We start from the raw sequence: 19,563 nt of genomic DNA, 5'->3' as shown, positions 1-19,563 counted from the left end.
ATCTTTTTGTAAAATTTTCCAAAGGCTCTATAATTATCATCGAGGAAATTCACAACAAATACCCAGGAAACATTTTCTTTTTTTTTTTTTTCTTTTTTTTTTTTTTTTAATGCTTCTAAAAAGAATTCATTATCCAATCTATACTATTCAAATATTAGCAAGGAGGTACGTTTCCATTGAATCAATTTATTCCTATAGTACAGCCAAAGAGACGCACACACATTAACAGTTATTATTACAATGTAAATATGAACACATCTGCATACATCTCTCCCTCTATACTTCCTTCTGCCCCTCTGCTGCCAACTTAGTAAAGTCCTGACATTTCTCAGAGACAGCTTAACAATTCCACGTCCAAGATGCTTCTTTCCTATCAATGATAACAAAAAGAAACTTATAAATTGGTTAATGCATTAGCTGTACATTTTATCATACATTGTCACCTCAGGACATCCAAAAAGCTTAGATGTTACAAAATAATGAAACTTGTCCACAACAAACACAGGTACTTAATAAAAACGCCCATACAGACCTATGGTTATAACCTACAACGGTGTGGAGATACTAGCAAAAAGCCCTTCCCTTCACCCCTCCTTTGCTCCCTCCACCATTTTAATGACTAAGTATAGGACTACATCTAGCTCTCAGAGGTGGATTAACAGACACTCCCAAAACAGTCCTTCCTAAAAACTAACAAAAGGGCATTCATAAAGGGATTATTTTACTACCTCTACTTTTAATATACTTCGGGCATTAGGACTTGTTTATCCTTTGACACACAGCAATATTAACTAAAATGCACATACGGAACTTTAAAGACTCACGGGCACAGAACCCTTCTCTCCTCACTTCCTTCCCTGGCCCTGGCCCTGTCCCCGTCCCCGTCCCCCAGTGAACCCAGTGAACACTCAGCATACTCTCCAAGACATCAAGTTTAACAATTCCATTCCCCAAATACAGACATTCCTGTAAATTAACAATACTTAAAGGGTGTTGTTACTCTAATTCTCTACTTCCAACATGTTGTTCACTTTCAAACATCCAGAACACTAGATGTTTCAAGTAAGGAGTTATTTAAAAATTTGCCCACTACATATATAGTAGCACTGAAAGAACATTCTGGCCTAGAACCCTTCCTCTTCTCATCTCTTATCAACCTAGTGGAAAGTATAAGCATCTGTAATGCTTAGAGGGGATTTTAACAATTTCACTTCCTCTAGTTGTTTTCAGAATAGTCTTTCCTATGAATTTAAACACAAAGTGTACACAATGTATTAGTTTACTACTCTATTTTTGTCATACACTGGCAACCTCTTTAACATCTAGAAAGACTAGATGTTGTAAATTAGGACTCATTTGTCCTTTATATACACTATATACACAGCTAAGTAAAACAAAATGCAGATGTACAGGACAATGGTTAATCCTGCCTAACTATAAACATACTGGTATAAAGCCCTTTGCCCTTTCTTCTCCTTCCTCCCTGAACCAGCACAAATATCATATAATGTGTACTGCTCTGAGAGGTGGTTTGATCACTTTGATCATTCCATTTTCAAAAGACAGTATTTCATATGAATTTTAACAAAAGGATTATCTACAAAATGTGTTATTTTACTACCTCTACTTTTAACATACTTTGTGCACTTCTAAACATCTAGAAAGGCTAGATGTTTCAAATAAGGACTTAAGTTTGTCCACTATATACATAGTAGTGTTGAATAAACTACACACATGTAACCATGGGTTATATCTGAAAGTGTCTTCTGCATGGGAACATTCTAGTCTAGAACCCTTCATTTCTCACAACTCCTCTCTACCACCAACCCAGCGGATGAGTGCAGACAGGCACGTGTTACTTAGATGTGACTACAATGTCATCTCTAAAGGTCCTTTTCAGAAGACAGCCTTTCAATGAATTTTAACACAAAGTGTACAAAATGTGTTAGTTTACTAACTCTACTTTTGTCATACATTGGCAACCTCTTCAATATCTAGAGACTAGATATTATAAAATTAGGACCTATTTGTCCAGTATATATACAATATATACAGTCAAGTTAAATGCACGTAACATATAGGGCAATGGATAAGCTGAAATTTCCTAGCATACACTAGCAAAGCATCTTTTGCAATTTCTTCCCTCCCACCTCCCTCAAACCACTGAACAAGTATATTGTTCAGAGAGGTGGTTTAGCAATTCCATTTCCAAAGATAGTATTTCCCATCAGTTTTTAAAAGCTATTTACAAGCGTGACTCTACTTCTACTTTAAAATACATCAAGCATTTCTAAATATCTAGAAAGACTAGATATTTCATATAAGTACTTGTCCACTATGTACACAACAGCACTGCTAAATAAAATTGCACACACCTAACAATGGGTATAATCTGAGGTACCTTCTAAATATGACCACCATTTTGGCCTAAACTATTCCCTCACTTCCTTCTCTCCACCACCAATCCAGTAGACAAGTATAGGCATGTGTAATGCTTAAAGGTGGTTGAACAAATTGATATCCAAGTCATTTACAGCAGAAAAGCTTTCCTTTGAAATTCAACACAATGTGTACAGAATGTGCTAATTTTACTATTTTGTCATACACTGGCAACCTCTTTTAACATCTAGAGATTATATAACATCTAGATGTTGCAAAACTAGTAGGACTCACTTGGCCATTATATACACTATATACACAGCAAAACAAAATGCACAGAACATACAAAAAAATGGTTTTGTCTGAAAATGTGCAAACAGGAACACACTAGCCTATTACCTTTTGCAATTCTTTTCCTTCCACCTCCTCCAAACCACTGAACAAAGATACATGACAGTATACCGCTCAGAGGTGGTTTAACAATTCCATCCCCAAGACAGTTACTTCCTAGAATTTTAGGAAAAAGATATTTACAAAGCAATATTTTACTACCTCTACATTTAACATACGTTGGGCACTTCTAAACATCTAGACAGACTAGATGTTTTAAATAAGGACTTGATGTGTCCACTATATACACAGCAGTCTTGAATAAACTGCACACATGTAACAGTTATAATCTGAAAGTGTCTTCAAAATATGAACATTCTAGCCTATGATGAACCCTTCTCTCCTCTTCTTCCCCCACCAACCCAGTGGGCTATAATGCTCAAATTTTCAGAAGACAATCTTTCTAGGAATTTTAACACAAAATGCACACAATGTATTAGTTTACTAATTCTATTTTTGTCATACACTGGCAACCTCTTTAACATCTAGAAAGACTAGATGTTGAAAATTAGGACTCATCTGTCCAGTATATACACTATATACATACACAGCTAAGTAAAACCAAATGCAGGAACATAAAGGACAATGGTTTATCTTCCCTCACTATAAACACACTGGCAGAGCTCTCTGCACTTCCTTCTCCTCCCTCCTCCTCTGAACCAGTGCACAAACACAATGTGTACCATTCAAAGAGGTGGTTTGGCCATTCCCCCCAAATTAAACAGCATTTCATATGAATGTTAAAAGATATTTACAAGAATGTCTTTTTACTACCTCTATTTTTAACATGTATCAGGCACTTCAGAACATCTAGAAAGACTAGCTATTTCAAAAAAGTACTTAGCATTGTCAACTATATATACAGTAGTTGAGGAATAAAATGCACACACAAAACAATGGTTATATGAAAACGTCTTCTAAATATGACCAGTCTGGCACAGAACCTTCTTTTCTTCCTCCTCAAGGTCGTCTACTTCATGTCCTCTTACCCACTGAACAAACGTGGACGTGTGTCGCTCCTGATGTCGCTTCTAGAAGTCGTCTAACAATTCCATTTCCAAAGTCATTTCCAAAAGACATTACTTGTCTATGATTTTTTAAAAAAGCAAATAGGCATTTACAAGACGTGTGATTTTTCTAACTCTACTTTATCATATGTCGGCAACCTCTTTACATCTAGAAGGCCTAGATGTGGCAAAAGTTTTCTTTTAAAAGGTTGGGGGGAAAGTTGAGAGCAACTTTTTCATATTATATACACAGGCCTTCTAAAAACGGCCAGTAAATCTTCCCAAAGGGTGGTCTTCCTATTGGCCAAATGCGGTACGTAATTTCGATCTTCCAACGTCAACGTCTGGTAGAACGAAGACCAACCGCCTATGGCCCGTTAGCCGTTCCGCCCGTCGTCGCCCGGGGCTTCGCTCACCTTCCGGGCCCGTCAGGGCCTCTGTCCACTGTTCTCCGGAGGTGAGGTTTTGTCCAATGGGGATGGACAGGTCATCCCAGGGCCCAGATCTGTGGGGCTCCAAGGCCCAAGGGTGGTCGAGCTTGCATCCACGCAGACCCGCCTTCTCAGGCCCTCGGAGGCCCCAACGGCCGTCCGCGGCATTCGAGTGGCCGCCATTCTTCTCGCCCCGCCACACCCGACGTCCAAAGGAGCCGCGTGCCCGCTGGCTGGGCGGGGGCTGCGCGCACGGCCCGCAGAGTTGGGCCAGGGGAGCGGGCAGCCGGCGAGGTCTGGGCTCCGAGATGCCGCCGCCATCGGCGCCAAGGTGGGGGTGGGAGTGGGGAGAGCCTCGCGGCTGCTTCACAGTCTGCGCCTGGCCGGTGGACGGCTGCGGCGAGGGCGCTGGGTCTCTGCGGGTCAGAGCCCGCGACCTGTCCCCGGGCCCCCCAGTGCACCCGCCGGCCTGAGGCCGGGGGGCCTGGAGGGCCCCGGGAGAGACGGCCGCGCTGCGCTTCTCACCTCGCTCTCTGCCGGAACTCAGGAAACATTTTCTTAAAGCACTGATTGGTCTTTGCTTGGAAACGAAGTGCCATTTGCTGGGCCTGATCAATATGAATGAAAAGCCAGCTCCTCCATCCGATTTAGTCTGCACATGGCCCTGACATTCTCACATGGTGGCCCCCTCGACTGGTCACTTTCAGGCAACTTCACTGAATGGCCCTGGGACCCAAGCTAACTGCATGAAGCCCCTACAGTAAGATGGACCATTCTGTTTGCTTTGCATTGCCTCCCCAGTGCCCCGCGACCCTTCCCCTTCTTCCCATCCCCCGCCCAAATGCTGACATGAGGAAACCCTAGGTCCCAATCGAAATAATGCTTTTCCCTTGAAGTTCTCCAACCCCAGCTCCTGCGGGTCTCCCAGAGCCCTATGAACACACTCGGGACAAGAACACCTGCCAGGCCCTTGGTCATATTCTACATGGGGCCTGGCAAGCCAGGCATGACCAGCTGTAGACACACGCTTTCCCCTTCGAGCCCAGAGGACCGCAGCTGTCTCAAAGGGCCACTGTTGACTCGGAGGGGTGGGGTGGGAGGAGCGCATCTCCGCTAGCCTGGACAGTGTGGAGCAATCTCGTGTGTGCTTGGGGGAAGCAAGAAGCCCCTTTCTCCTCCTGCCGTCACCCTCTCACATCTCGGTGGAATGAGCACAAGATAACATTCGTCTCTGAAGAGAGAGAAAAGATGGCTACAACGAACACAGATGGCGAGTATTTTGATGTTCCATTTTTTATCTGAAGAGCTGCTTGGTGACACAGCAAGGTGAAAGTGTCGAATGAGTGATGATATTCAAATTGCTGATAAAACAGAAATATTGTTGCCCCTACCGAGAACCCCAGAATCACCTAGATGCCAACAGAGGATGCATTAATTCAACAATAAATGTGACTCCTCAGTGCACTGAAGGGATACCCCTTAAAAGAGGAATGGCCAATGGGTTCCCTCTCACTTAACAGATCTGAGGGGTAGTGGCTGCCTGGAGCCCTGGGTTGAGGATTCCAAGGCTCAGTGGGAAAGACTGTGGTCAATTCGCCATGCAGCCATGGGTAAAGAGAGGACAGTCGAGGCACACATCTACACAACTGCCGTCCTGTCCTAAAGACACGTACCACTGGTTATTCTTTTTCATGATACACTTGAGTAATTCACACGGGCCCCAACCATAGGTACCCCTCAACACCCTTCCTCTCCTTGACTTAGGGTGCTCTGTAGAAGAGGTCCCAGTCAGCCAAGTACGAAACCATTACCACTTCTCTTCTGCCTAGCTCCCCACCTTCCCTTTGCTGTGAACCCAAAGCACATAGTTTCAGGTCTAGAGCATCAGCATGTGTAAGGCCCTTCCCTGGGATGCAGTTTCCAGAACTGCTCACTCCTGACCCTTCCACGAGGACGAAAGAACAGAAGCAGTTCTCTCTGGCCTTCCCGACTTCCAAGGCATCATAGTGCAGGGTCTGCAGACTCACTGAAAGGCTGTGTGGAAAAGGCACTGGACCCGGCATCCAGAAGCCAGGGCTCTAGTTGGGGACCTCTGCCAAGCCACTCCCTTTGCTGAGCCTCAGCATCCCTCTCTGTAAAGTGGGAACCATGACACCTGCTCTATGTCCAGAGAAACTACAGAGAGGAAATGAGAAAGTGAATGTGGCCATGGGCTGCAAGCTGTAGAGCCTTAGGTGAATTCGTGAGTTAGGTCCTATTATCTTGGCTTCTCATTTTAAAGCACAGCAGTTCAGTTATTCAAGGGGAGATGGCCTCCAGCCCCTGCCTCTCCCTCTCCCTTCGGCTGTGCTGCTTTTGAACCAGCTCACTGTTAATCAGTATACAACAAGCAGGAAGAGGAGTAAGAAACTCAACTCTATTAGCCTCCTCACTTGATTCTCAGACTCACAGCCAGCGTGCCATTCAACAGATCAACCTGGTCATACTTCAGATTTAATAATGATAGTTAATATTGGTTATGTTACTGTCTGCTAGGCACGGAGTTAGGCAGCCTTACATATATTAATTCCGTTAGTCTTCATGACAGCCCTATGGGGTAGGTATTATCCCCCTATTACAGATAAGACCTAGCGAGGCTGCGTAAGTTGCATAGAGTCCCCTAGCATCAGAGCCAGAATTCAAACCCAGGCCATCAGATCACAGACTACAACCTCACCCACCAGGTACCCGGGAGATTCCCTTCCAGCTGCCAGGGCTGTTCCTACAGCTGGAGGCTTCAATGTCTTCTACTGAGTAACACAGCCTTTAAAAAATTCAATGCGCAACATTAATGTCTACATTTAAAGTATGTACAATTGAGAAAAGCACAGAGGAGAACAGAAAAAGCACTAGAACTATAATTTGCCTGGGATTGCAAAGAATACTATACAGACAAGTAATAACCCAGCATTCCCACCTCTGTCTTTAGTCCCATCTATGGCAGGTTAAGTTGACATTTAACTTCTGGATCCATTTTTTTTTTTAAAGTAGGCTCCACACCCAGCGTGGAACCCAACGTGGGGCTTGAACTCACAACCCTGAGATCAAGACCTGAGCTGAGATCAAGAGTCAGATGCTTAACTGACTGAGCCACCCAGGCGCTCCTGGACCCAAATTTTTAAGAGTCAAGAAGATATGCCAAACACAGGGATACAAACAGACTGGTAAGGATTCTGGGCTTCTTGCTTTTACTGTATGTATACATTCTTATAAAGAAAAGGATACAGGCCAAGAAATCCTATCTGATATACTTAAATTACTTTAATAGTCATAATCATTAATTCTGTTCAGTAAAATTTTTTCAGTTGACTGGAAAAAAATCTTTATGTTAACCCTGAACAACGGTGTTGACACTTCCAGGGGTTTGCTGTGCATGAAAGTGCCTTTGGGCAACTTATGATCACATAAAAACTTCTGGGGCCCATCCACCCAAACAGGGTGGTACTTGAAAGGCAGAAATGCCAATGCTTGAGAATGAAAGTTCTTTAGACCCAGGAGAATATCAGTGATCTTCAGGACTCCCTCCAGGTCTTTGAGAAAGTGGGGTAAACTAGCTGAGGACACATTTAGCTGGCATTTCGCATCTGCTGTCTCCAAAGGTGGCCCTCGCTCAGCACAGGGAGCTAGAGTGTGTCTATGGAAGAAAGGGAGAGGACGTCTCTGCTTTGGAGGGCACAATTAGCTAGGGTGCTTTTAGCAAGTGTCTTATGACTTCAGAGGTCCCTGGAAGCTCCTTCCAGAGGACTCCTTGGAGCACTTTACTATGTATGTGATTCACCCAGAGATCTACTTACAATGTGGATTGTGATTCAGCTGGTCTCAGGTGGGACCTGAGATTCTGCATTTCTAACAAGCTCCCAGGTGATGGGGATACACTGGTCCAAAAACATACTCTGGATTAAGTATTACCCTAGAGCTTTGGGGAATTTGCCACTGTTTATCTTAATGATCAATGATGCTGGGGGTACCAAGAAACCTACAACGAGATCCTGGTCAGTCGGTCCAAAAAAAAGGAGAAAAAAGGGGTAGGTGGCAAGATGGATATAAGACCCAAATGGGCAAGACGAGTAAGTACTCTCTTACTTTCAGGAGCCATTGTATTTCCTAAAAAATACACACGTTTGAAATTTCATACGTGAGCAGAAAACAAAAGCTATGATAAGCTTATCAACATTCAATGTCTTTTACTAAAACCCACATGAGTGCATAATCTTTTCTTATCAGACTTTCTGACCCATTGGGGCAGCTTCCCACAGGTGGATTCTTTCTCTTCTTCCAGGCTCTTAACCAGATGATAAGAGTAGAAGCAAGAACTGGACTTTTTCTGGGTCACAAAGGGTTTTCCTGTGGGGTTTAATCCCTGGTTCCTCACCCATTACTGGTAAACTGAAAATATTAATCTTGCTCAGGCCCACGAGCTAGAACTAGGGGAATTTTGCTGGTAGAAAGAAGTGTCTGTTTTTTGAAAGAAAAAACATGGAGCTGGAACAGCAACCCCAGGGAGGGGACCAGGGTCAAAGAGAGCAAGAAAACATGGGGAACCATGGGCTCTAACTCCAGGTAGGGCCATCAAAGCAACATCAACCGAACAGCACACAATGTTGTTATAACAGATGCCTCACGACCCTAATGTCCACAGCGCTAGTAAGAGGAGGAGGAGTAATAGTCCAAGATAAAATAAAATAAAATAAAGCTTTGAGAGAAACTGAAAGGGCAACGATAAGGTTCGATTCTGCAGCTCAACTGGAAACAGTGAGCTCTCTCTTCTCTTGTGAACTGTTTTTTAACGAGGGGAAGCCTTTCAGTTGTCAGTAAATAAAAGATATGAAAACACTGAAGAAAAAAATAAATGGCACAATCACCATTATTTAGATCCATAACTGCTATTTTATTACCTAGCTCAATCATGTGATGACCAGCAACTGTCAACCAAGGGCCACTTAAACAAGAAAAATGTAAGACTCCAGTGATTCTCCAATTCGCATTTATCAAGGCTCTTGATGGGTGTCTCTGAGGCCTTCACTGGTTGCATGACAGGGAGAAACCTGCCCGCTCGCGGATGCCAATGACAGCCTGCTCGGCGCTGTCATTTACATACAGGTACGGTTTGGATAGGACGTTCCAGCAGGAACAAGGTCCAAGCTGGGAGGCCCCTGGAGGAGGAGCCAAAGGTGTGTCCCTCTGGGAGGGGAGCTGCCCGGCTGCATCCAGAGTCATGAATTCACCCAGGGAACCAGAAATTGAGACGAACCTCAGCAGTGTGAACAGGCTCTGACAGTCCTTTGCACTCTTAGTCTGCTTTTGAAGCTCCGCAAGAATCCACAAGACAGCAAGACAGGCATGACCCCTGTTTTAAAGATGGGGACACTGAGGTCAAGTGACCTGCTAGAGGCCACAAGGGCAGGGGAGCCCGACAGGCCAGGGCAGGGCTGAGCCACCTTCCCCCACCCAGGGGGCATCTCTGAGGACTCTGAGCCGCGGGGCCATGATGGGCCCTTCTGGACTTCCTTCTTGGCCAGCTCTCCTCCCCTCTGAGCCCGTCTGGCTCCTGCCATGTCTCCAGGTCTCAGCTTCTCAGGAAGCCACTGCCCGGCACTTTGCTCCTCGGTGAGCCCACTCGCATCTGATATTCCTAGCCCTTCTTACACACTGTAGACAATACAGGTTTGAAAAAAAACACAACATAGTTTCTGATAATGTTTTCTGTGACAACACTGAAAATTTAGGAAATACAGAAAAGAAGAAAAAAAGTATCAGCCATAACCCTGTCGCCCAGAGGCTCTTTGCTCATATGCCCCTCTAGGGGATGGTTGCTTCCGTCCTCTCTGCAGCCCCAGCCTCTAACCAGTGAGGTGCATGGATGAGGTACTGAATGTGGATGTTTATTATTTTGCCAAAACCAGTGTTGATAAACTTCTGCCTATAATACCCCAATAATACTTCCTTAAAAATCCCTTACCTTAGCTGGATGCTTCTGTTGAAATCATGTGTTGAAATCACATGTTGAAAGCGTGTGTGGAAATCACTTAGCAATTGTTTTCTCTCTCCAACAAAGATCTAAGAGTCCTGCAGAAGGTTTCACTAAGGCCTACTCACTTCCCAACAGTGTTTTGCCTCATGTGCTCATCCCGTCCAGATCACTGCCAGCATTCATTCAGTGCTGAGCCTGTGTAATGTACTAAGTACTTGACAAGAACCGCATCACCTGATCTTCATAGATCCCTGAGGGAACGATCATCATTTGTTTCCTAATTTTACAAGTGAAGAAAATGAGAAACAGAGAGGTTAAGTAACTTGGCTGAGGTCACACAGCCAGCAAGTGCCAGAGCGGCCTGCCCACCAAGCTTGGGGTCCTCAACATGTAATATCCTGAGCCTCCACAACTAGGTAGAGACTACCAACAACACCCTGCGGTACAAGGTCACTAACGTCCTCTTAGGAAATATTTCCCCAAAGTGGAGTAAGCACAGCGGGGAATGGAACTCCTTTGCTAATTCTGCACAGTACCTAGGAGAGTGTCTGGACTCCGCCTTGTAACACGTACGTTTTCGCGGCTGTCTCTCCTACCAGAAAGTCAGCTCCTCGAGGGCAAGAACTGGGCACTGCATCCTGCTCCTCACTCTCCAAAGTGGTGTTTGGCAAATAGCAAATGATCAATATATTTTGTTGAAAATGGGATGAAGAAATAGTGAAAAAAGAGGAGGAGTGAGATGGAGAAAAAGGAAAAGAAAAACTTTTTTTGCTTTTCAAATCCAACAACAGATTTCTTTACGTGTCGGGGGAGGACTCTGACTGTGATACTGCTCGTTTCGGTGGGGGGAAGGCACACACGAGAGGAGAAGGGGGAAAGCACAGTGTGCAAAGTTGGGCAAGCCCTTGTGCTGGGTCTTCTTCTTCTTCTTCTTCTTCTTCTTCTTTTTTAAAGATTTTATTTATTTATTTGAGAGAGAGAGAGAGAGCACAAGCGGGGTGAGGGGCAGAGGGAGAAACAGGCTCCCCGCTGAGCAGGGAGCCGGATGTGGGGCTCGATCTCAGGACCCTGGGATCATGACATGAGCTGATGGCAGACGCTTAATGACTGAGCCACCCAGGCGCCCCTCTGGGTCTTATTTCTAAACACAAAGCTCCCTTACATGAAACCAACAGACAAATAGCAGCAGTGGGAGGAACCACACCCGTGAGTGGAGGAGAGCGGGGAAAGTTTCCTGTGGACCTCCAGCAGAAGGTCCTTGTTGTGGGCTGTCATGCTCCTCGAATCATCCAACCTGGGGCACATCCTGGCTGAGGGAAACCCAAAGCCCTGCCTGCACTTCACCTTGCCCGGCCCTCCCACCCGCCTCTCCCTGAGGGGCAAAATAGCCCAGCCAGAGGGCGCCTGGCACATATCAACTCCCCCACCAGAGGGGCGCTGTACCGGGGAGTCTCCTCTCCTGGGGAGCACAGCCCTGCCTAGAATGTCAGGCTCTGCTCTAGAAGGGGACCCTGGAAGTCCGACATCAGATCAAGTCTGTGTGTCTCCAGGGCACGCGGCAGCAGAATCTGAAAGAAAATGTTCAAACAACCCACTTGCATTCAGCTATGCACCTGGATTTTCTTGGACTGCATTCATTTCTTTCCCTCTCCATGTGGCTGCCTGGTTGCCGAAACGCGGCCAGGTCTTCTTGGTAAAGAAAAACAGCAAAACGAGTTCTGGCGGAAGCTCGCCTTCTCCAGTGAGGCCAATTCTGTAGGAATTTTGCTTGCCATCCAGGAGAAGGGGCACAGGAAGAAAACCAGGTGGTGGGGCCATGAATGCAACCCCCATGAGGACACCAGCTGCAAAGTGGATCTCATTGGCGAATAGATTTTTTTTCTGGTTAAGACTTGAGGGGTTCAATTTTTCTTTTAAGATTTTATTTATTTATTTGAGAGAGAGAGAGTGAGCAGGAGGAGAGAGAATCTGAAGCCGACTCCCCGCTGAGCACAGAGCCTTGGGGGGGGGGGCGGGCTACATCCCAGGACCACAAGATCATGACCTGAGCCAAAATCAAGTGGGATGCTTAACCGACTGAGCCACCAGGTGCCCCTGGGGGGGGGGTCAATTTTTTAAAAATTTTGCCTACTTTGGGGGCTCCTGGGTGGCTCAGTCGTTAAGCGTCTGCCTTCGGCTCAGGTCATGATCCCAGGGTCCTGGGATCGAGCCCCACGTTGGGCTCCCTGCTCCGCAGGAAGCCTGCTTCTCCCTCTCCCATGCCCCCTGCTTGTGTTCCCTCTCTCGCTGTGTCTCTCTCTGTGAAGTAACTAAATAAAATCTTTAAAAAAAAATTTGCCTACTTTGATATCTCTGCTTGGATGTCTAATAGGCATTTCTGACAGTGACGTGCCCCAAACCAAGCTCCTGGTAGTATGGGCGCCCAACTATTCCTTTTGCAGCCTCCCCCATCTCAGTAAAGGACAGCACCATTCCCTTCATTGTGCGGGCAAGGAACTCTGGATCATCCTTGCCTTCTTTTTCTCACTCCCCACTTGTGGCCCCGCCAGCAAGTCCAGAGTCTGACCCCTTCATTCCACCTTCACCGTGACCCTCATCCTCTCCCCTGTGTGACCCAACGGCCTCTGCACTGGTCCCCCTGCTCCCACCCGCCCCTTGCTGCCTATTCTCAACTGGTCACAGGGGAGCTTTTCAAAATGTGAAGTCAGATACCTCTGGGTTTTTTTTTTTTTTTTAGATTTTATTTATTTATTTGGGAGAGAGCAGGAGCAGAGGAAGGGGCAGAGGGAGAGAGAGAAGCAGACTCCCCGCCAAGCAGGGAGCCCACCGCGGGGCTCGATCCCAGGACCATGAGATCATGACATGAGCCAAAGGCAGATGCTTAACCGACTGAGTTACCCAGGCGCCCCAAGTCGGATCCCTCTTGCACTCAAACTCCCATCACACCAGAGTAAAACCTAAATCCTTCTGTGACCTGCAAACCCCTGAAATACCTCCGGCTCCTCTCTTGCTCTTCCCCACCACCCTTCCACTCGGGCCACATCAGCCCCTCCTTGTTCCCTGAACACTGATTTCTTCTCCCCACCCACCTCCGCCCCCCTCCCAGCCTTTGTATTTGCTGTTCTCTCTACCTGGAAAGCTCTCCCCTAGATTTCCTCATGATTCACGCTTCAAGTCGTACTCAAATGTGAACTTCATAGTGAAGCTTCCTCTGGTCTCCTAATAAAAAAATCCAGTACCTCTGACACTCCTTACTGCCTTACCCCAACTTACCCATTTTTTCTCCTTGGCACTTATCACTAATACTTCATGTGCTGGACTTATTTACCTTGTCCCCCCACCGCCACTAGAATATAAGGATAAGATTTTCATCTGTTTGAATTAAGTGCTGGAACAGAGTAGTCGGGTACTCATAAATATATATGGAATGCATGAAGGATAGATCAGTACTTTTCAGTCACGAGTCTGTTCTGAATGAGCCAAGCAGGCTTAGAAAATTAAGAAAGAAAAAACAAATTGGCTAGATAAATGATACAGATCAGAGAGAGTGAGAAAAGCCACTGAAATTCTATTTCTTGTAATGGTGGATTGAGTGATTGGGACCAACTCTTGCTCAGAGAACTAAAAAAGCTGGATTAAATGTGAAAAATGCCTTCTTAAATATATTGAAGAATTAGAACCTAGAGAGGTAAACATAAAAAGCTGCTTTTGTCCTGAGGGCATCTGTTGACCTAGAAAGAAACAGCCAGAAACTTTACTGCATTCCTGGCCTACTCTAAGAGCTAGGGGGACCAAAGTCAAACCCAGGGTCTTCCAAAGGAGCACACCGTGATAAGCCATCCCCACTTTAAGCTGAGATCCCAAAGACCTCTTATTGTCTGAATGTTTGTGTCCCTGCAAAATTCACATGTTAAAATCCTAACCCTTGAGGGGACAGTATTAGGAGGTGGGATCTTTGGGAGGTGATTAGGTCATGAATGTGGAGCCCACATGAACGGGATTAGTGTTCTTATAAAACAGGCCCTAGAGACATCTCCCTCTTCTTCCACCATGTGAGGTTACAGCGAACAGACAGCTGTCTGTCTATGAAGTGGGCCCTTACTGGACACCGAATCTACTGGCACCTTGATCTTGGACTTCCCAGCCTCTGCACCTGTGAGAAATAAATGGCTGCTGTTTATAAGCCACTCAGCCTCTGATAGTTTGTTACAGCAGCCTGAATGGACTAATAAGACAGCTCTCAGGACAAGGATGGACTAGAAGGAAGCAGACGTGCAGCCTGGTTTTTCATCACCTGGAGAGTTCTAAGAACCACATGTCTTAAATTGTTTGAAGGTGGTCTCAGGCTGATAGGGCCTCCCAAGCCCCAGCAGAAACAGATCAAGATCCCCTCTGGAGGAGGGTACATTAACCTCAGGCTTCGATTTACTCCTAAATACACATTTTCAAATACTATAACCAGTACACAGAGATAATCCAAGACGCAAAGAGACCAGATACCAAGAATGAGAGCCAGTTGAAACAAAAGGCAACGAAACAGACTTACAAACCTTAAAATACTGGAACGTCAGACAGTCTCTCACACGACCATGCAATCATGCCCACTATGTTCAGAGCACTGAAAGGCAAGCTTGAAAATTGCAACAGAGAAGTAGATACTCTTTTAAAAGATCTGAAAAAAAATTCTAGAGCAAGTATCATTGAAGTTGTAGAGAATTTATGGTGGGCAGGGAACTGAACTTGGAGGGAGGGCGGGGAGGAGTGTCATGACACCAGTAATGTGACTTTACCTCCCAATAAAGATAAAGGGAAATAGGTCATGTTCAAAATAGGGGTGAGAATTCACTTTACACGTTTTTCAGCTAGAATGAAAACAAACTGTCAGCTAGCCCCGGATATACAGATTCTTAAATCCTACACTGGGGTGGGGCGGGGGGGGGGGTGGCAGGCAGAAAGCGAGCTCTCTACTAGAGAGTTTATAAAAAGAGCGAAGAACACAACCAGTAACCACTTTCATCCTTCTCCGTACCCATAGACATGGAAGCACATCCTGCATGTAGCCTGCCGGCAGCTCCCCAAATATAGGCCTCACTATGGTAAGAGAACCTCCACGGCGCTTCCAAGCATTCTGGCCTTAAGTCTACTGGACAAGAGCAGGAATACTCAGAAGTCTCATCAAGGCTCTGTCTGCTTCCCACCCTATCAGAGATTCTCAAGTGATGCTAGAAATAACCATCATTCCTGCAACAAACAGCTGTGTCACATCCCGTTCCCCCCTCCCTCCCCGCCCTCTCCCTCCTTCCCCTCGCTGCTATCTTTAAGCCACAAAGCAGACAAGAGAAAAACAATTAGTCATCCCAGGTTTTGCCCACTTTCCCCACCGTCCCTGTAATTCTGAGCACAATCACTGTAGAAAACAAGATGGCTTTGGAAGCCAAGCAGGCACCTACAGGTCTGAAAGACTTGAAGACTTTTTCCAAGACTTCGTGGAGCGTCTTCTTGCCGCAGGAGGAGATGTAATCCTGGGCTAGCTGCAAGAAAGGCAGGCAGTCCTCGCTCTCGCTCCACACGTGCTACGTGCCCACAGCCAGGGGCGGGGGGAGGGGAGGAAAAAAAAAAAAGACACACAGTCATTACCCTCAGTGTGAAATTCGAAAAGCCCAAAAGATTTTTTTTTTTGAATGACAGAAATTTGAAGGCCTCTGTTCCCAAGTAAAATTCTGACGCTCATTCTTGATTCGCTTGTATTGAAAGGGATGAGAAAATGCCTACCCCGTAGAAAATCCCTGTGCTTTCCGTCCATAATCTCACCTGCTCGATTCACCAGCAGATCTGCTCAGCAGTAGCAAAAAAGGCGGGGGGATCAATAGTCCCCCACCCACAATTTCCACAGTCCTTCTTCTTGAGCTGGGTAAGGGGGGTTTTAAAGCATCAGGGAGGAAGAACCAAGAGCCTGCAGGATCTCTAACCTCGCCTTCAACTATAGCTGAGGGGTTAATTAAGCATAGTTTGTAACCACTAACTTGCAATGAGACATTCTTTACTCAGATGAGCCTGTGAGTGGGGGTGATGGTATATTTACTTTAAGATGAAATGAATTAAAACAAAACAAAAATGAAATGAATTTACAAGAACACCCAGAAAAGCCATTGCAGGGGTCATAGAGAAGCAAAGGCTCTCTGAAAGCTCACCTTCTTTACAAATGCTCCAAGAGGGCTTGCTTCCCAATGGTAACATGCATCAAGAGGAGACCGGTTTTAGGGTTTATTTTTTCTTAAGGCTAGACAAGGTTTGGTTTTTTTGTTTGTTTGTTTTCCCACATGAGGATATCTGTTTTAGCACCTCCTGAAGACCAGACAAGTCTCTCCCATAATGTTCAAAGATCGGGAATAAGCCCAAGAAACAGGCTTGAGGGATCCCAAGTGCAGAACCCCCCGCTCGGCATCTCTGAGCTAGGGAGAGGCGCTGGGCTACCAGGGTAAAGTCAGGGTATCTGACCAAGAGTCACTGTTTAGAGGGGACCAATCCATGACAGCTCCACCATTGGTGGAAAAGTGTAGTGGCGTGGGAGGGAGGAAGACAGCTGGCAAATTAAAGCAAGGAGCAGAAACGAGGCAGCAGGAGACAAGATCTATTTGGAGAAATAGTCTATGCCAAGCACGCCCTTGCTCCCTTCCATTAATACAATGATTAGGGCATCACCCCAGAAAGTTCTATGTCAATCACTCGAGAAACACATTTCACCTCCTTCCTTCTCCTTGGCAGCATTTCTAAGAACAGGACCTACAGACTTAAAATACCACTCAGGTCCAAGAGACCACCTAGGTGCTAATGCGCCATTTCCCCCCCCAAATTATCTGTGTTTTGTAGAAGTAAAGTTCCATTTCTGACACACGCACTGCTTTAATTCCAGCAGACTTCTGGAGGAACTTCTGCCCCGACCTAACAAAGATAACTTCTAGATTCTCTAACTTTAGACAATAGCTCAAACACAATTCCCTATTAATTAGAGACCCTTACAGTTGTCGAGCCACCGAAATGCCACTTATGTAATAGTCTCTTACATTGTACAAAAGTGTAATAGCACAAAGTGCTTTTAGATCCATCACCACACTTCATTCTCAAGCGGCAGGGATTCAGCAAGAACAATAAAGTCCTGCTTTCATATAAGCTCTGCTCAGCACCCATTTCCATGCTCACATTTTTTAAAGGTCCAGCATGTTTCAAATTCTTAACCAAGTGAAAGATGGGATTAATATCCAGCACCGCACAATAGAAAGCTATAATCCTGCCTTTCCTAGGCTTGTAACAATTAGAGAAAAAGGAAAAAGTTCATTAAGTGCCTGGCACTGTGCCTGGCCGGCATGCAGTGGATGTTCAATAAATGGTGGGCGGTGGGCCTAAGCACCCTCTCACCTCTTTTGTGTGGGCAGGAGAAGGCGGAGGAAGGGCATGGGCTGGCTTTCCACCTGCCCCAAGCTGAAGGGCACGCGGTGAGCAAATGAGACACCCACTGTGATTTCACGGAGAACAGTGCCCAAGGCAACCTGAGTTCTAGTTCATTCACCAGTCGGTGTAGCTATGAGAACCTTGGATATCTACTTTTGAAAGTATATTTGGGCTTTAAATTACAAAGTAAACTAAGGAAAGTATATCACTCAGGCAACAGACTTGCCTCATATCCACTACTGCTTGGAAATCAGACAGGTTCTCTAAGTGTCTCTAGGGCATTTCTAACCTCGTGAGGAGAGTGTTCAGGCCACAATTTTCATTGCTCCGCTTCTGGAGTTGCTGACTTATGAATATATTTTGGAGCAGGAAGACTTACCACCTGCTAAAGAACCTTCTGTCTAGTCTGCCTAAATCTCCTTGATTTGGCTGTCTAACTCTCAGTTGTGTTGGTTTTGTGGGTTTAAAAAAGTTTTAAGCAAATCCCTGCCCCTATGATAACACGAGGGTGCGTGGGGTTTGGAGTCAGACCAACTCAGGTGCTCGTGGCCGCTTAAAGGACATCCCTTAGTTAATGCTAATTGTTTCATACCCACAGTAGCTCATCACAGAAAGTATTCAGGTTTATTTATTGAAACTTGTTTCCTTCCGAAATGAATCAAGGCAGTCATTAAAGACCCGTAAAAGACAAGGTAAGAGTCTGTAGTTGGGAAAATAAGGACAGAGAGAAAACAATGGAAGGAGAAGAATATAAAACCAAGTGAGATTAGGACCAACAGTGCCAGGGAAACAGGCCTGGCCCTTTGCTGTGGATGGGACGCAGACTGCCTCTTCGGCTTTCTACAGGCCTATGCAGAGAAGGAGGTTCCATCAGTGGCCCGAGGCAGTGCCCCCGGAAAAAACAGATGAGCTCTTCAGAACAGGCGATGGACTGAGGGTCATTTCTGAGGAAAAAGAGAGGGGCCCATTCTAAAACCCGGAGAGGGCAGACAGAATGTCTGGTGGCTGGGCTGATGCTGCTGAAAGCAGATCCTGGGGTCTAGTCTTAAACAAAGATAAATGGGTGATTGAAGACCCAGAACCCTGCACCACCGGGTGTGTCCACAATGACTCCGACTTGGAAATTCAACCAAACAGCCACTTTGGCCATGAAAAAACTATAGCAGAGGTCAGAGAACCTGTGGCTTTGAACAATGTAACTCTCTGGCAAATATAAATCTAGGTACAGAATGTATTGACTTTCCAACCATGCAGTGAGAGCTAAGGCACCTTATAATAGGAGGAATACCAAGGGAAGGCTTCTGAAGGAGAGGACAGCAGTGGTCCTCAAGCTTCAGCAAGCACCACAACACCCCCCCTTCCCCATCCCTCAACTTATTAAGACACAACTGCTAGGGGCAGGGCTAAGAATCTGCATTGCCAACAGGTTTCCGGGTGCTGCTCATGCTGCTGGTTTTGGGCCCACACTGTGAGAACCAGAACCAGAGCAGAACTTTGACGAATCATATTTGGGGGCGGGAATGAAAATCCCTGATGAGAACTTTGATTTTAAAACAGGCCATCTGTGGCCCTTCTGTCATTAAGTTGGACCAGAGTTTAGCATCAAAGTTTGTCCAGCTTAAGACATTAGAACCGTGGCATCTGCACACAGGAAAATGAACACCTTTCTGTTTTCTATAGTATAGATGAGAACACCCAGCTCATCCCAAAATGGTCTTAGACCACTATGGTAATTCAATCCTGCAAATATCTTTCTGAGCACAGTCTGTGTGCTCCTACTGTTCTAACACTTGCAGGCATGGCGCTTGGCTTCCTGGTGCTTAGGCAGAGTGGGGGGGTGGCTGGGGGGCAAAGAACACACCTCTTTCTCCTCCCTGGACTCAGTCATCGGAGGGAA

The 19,563-nt window shown here is 45.8% G+C and overlaps 1 protein-coding gene across 1 annotated transcript in view; it reads right to left on the bottom strand.

The window, feature by feature from the left end:
- MTURN (maturin, neural progenitor differentiation regulator homolog) overlaps positions 1–19,563 on the bottom strand; it is a 31,531-nt gene that overhangs the window by 6,161 nt on the left and 5,807 nt on the right. The window contains exon 2 of the mRNA XM_036074476.2: positions 15,668–15,790. Within this exon, the coding sequence (XP_035930369.1) occupies positions 15,668–15,790 (123 nt within the window). The remainder of the gene's footprint in view (positions 1–15,667; positions 15,791–19,563) is intronic.

This window comes from Halichoerus grypus, chromosome 12 (assembly GCF_964656455.1).
Source record: "Halichoerus grypus chromosome 12, mHalGry1.hap1.1, whole genome shotgun sequence".
Lineage (NCBI taxonomy): Eukaryota > Metazoa > Chordata > Mammalia > Carnivora > Phocidae > Halichoerus > Halichoerus grypus.
This window is presented reverse-complemented; position numbering and strand designations above follow the sequence as displayed.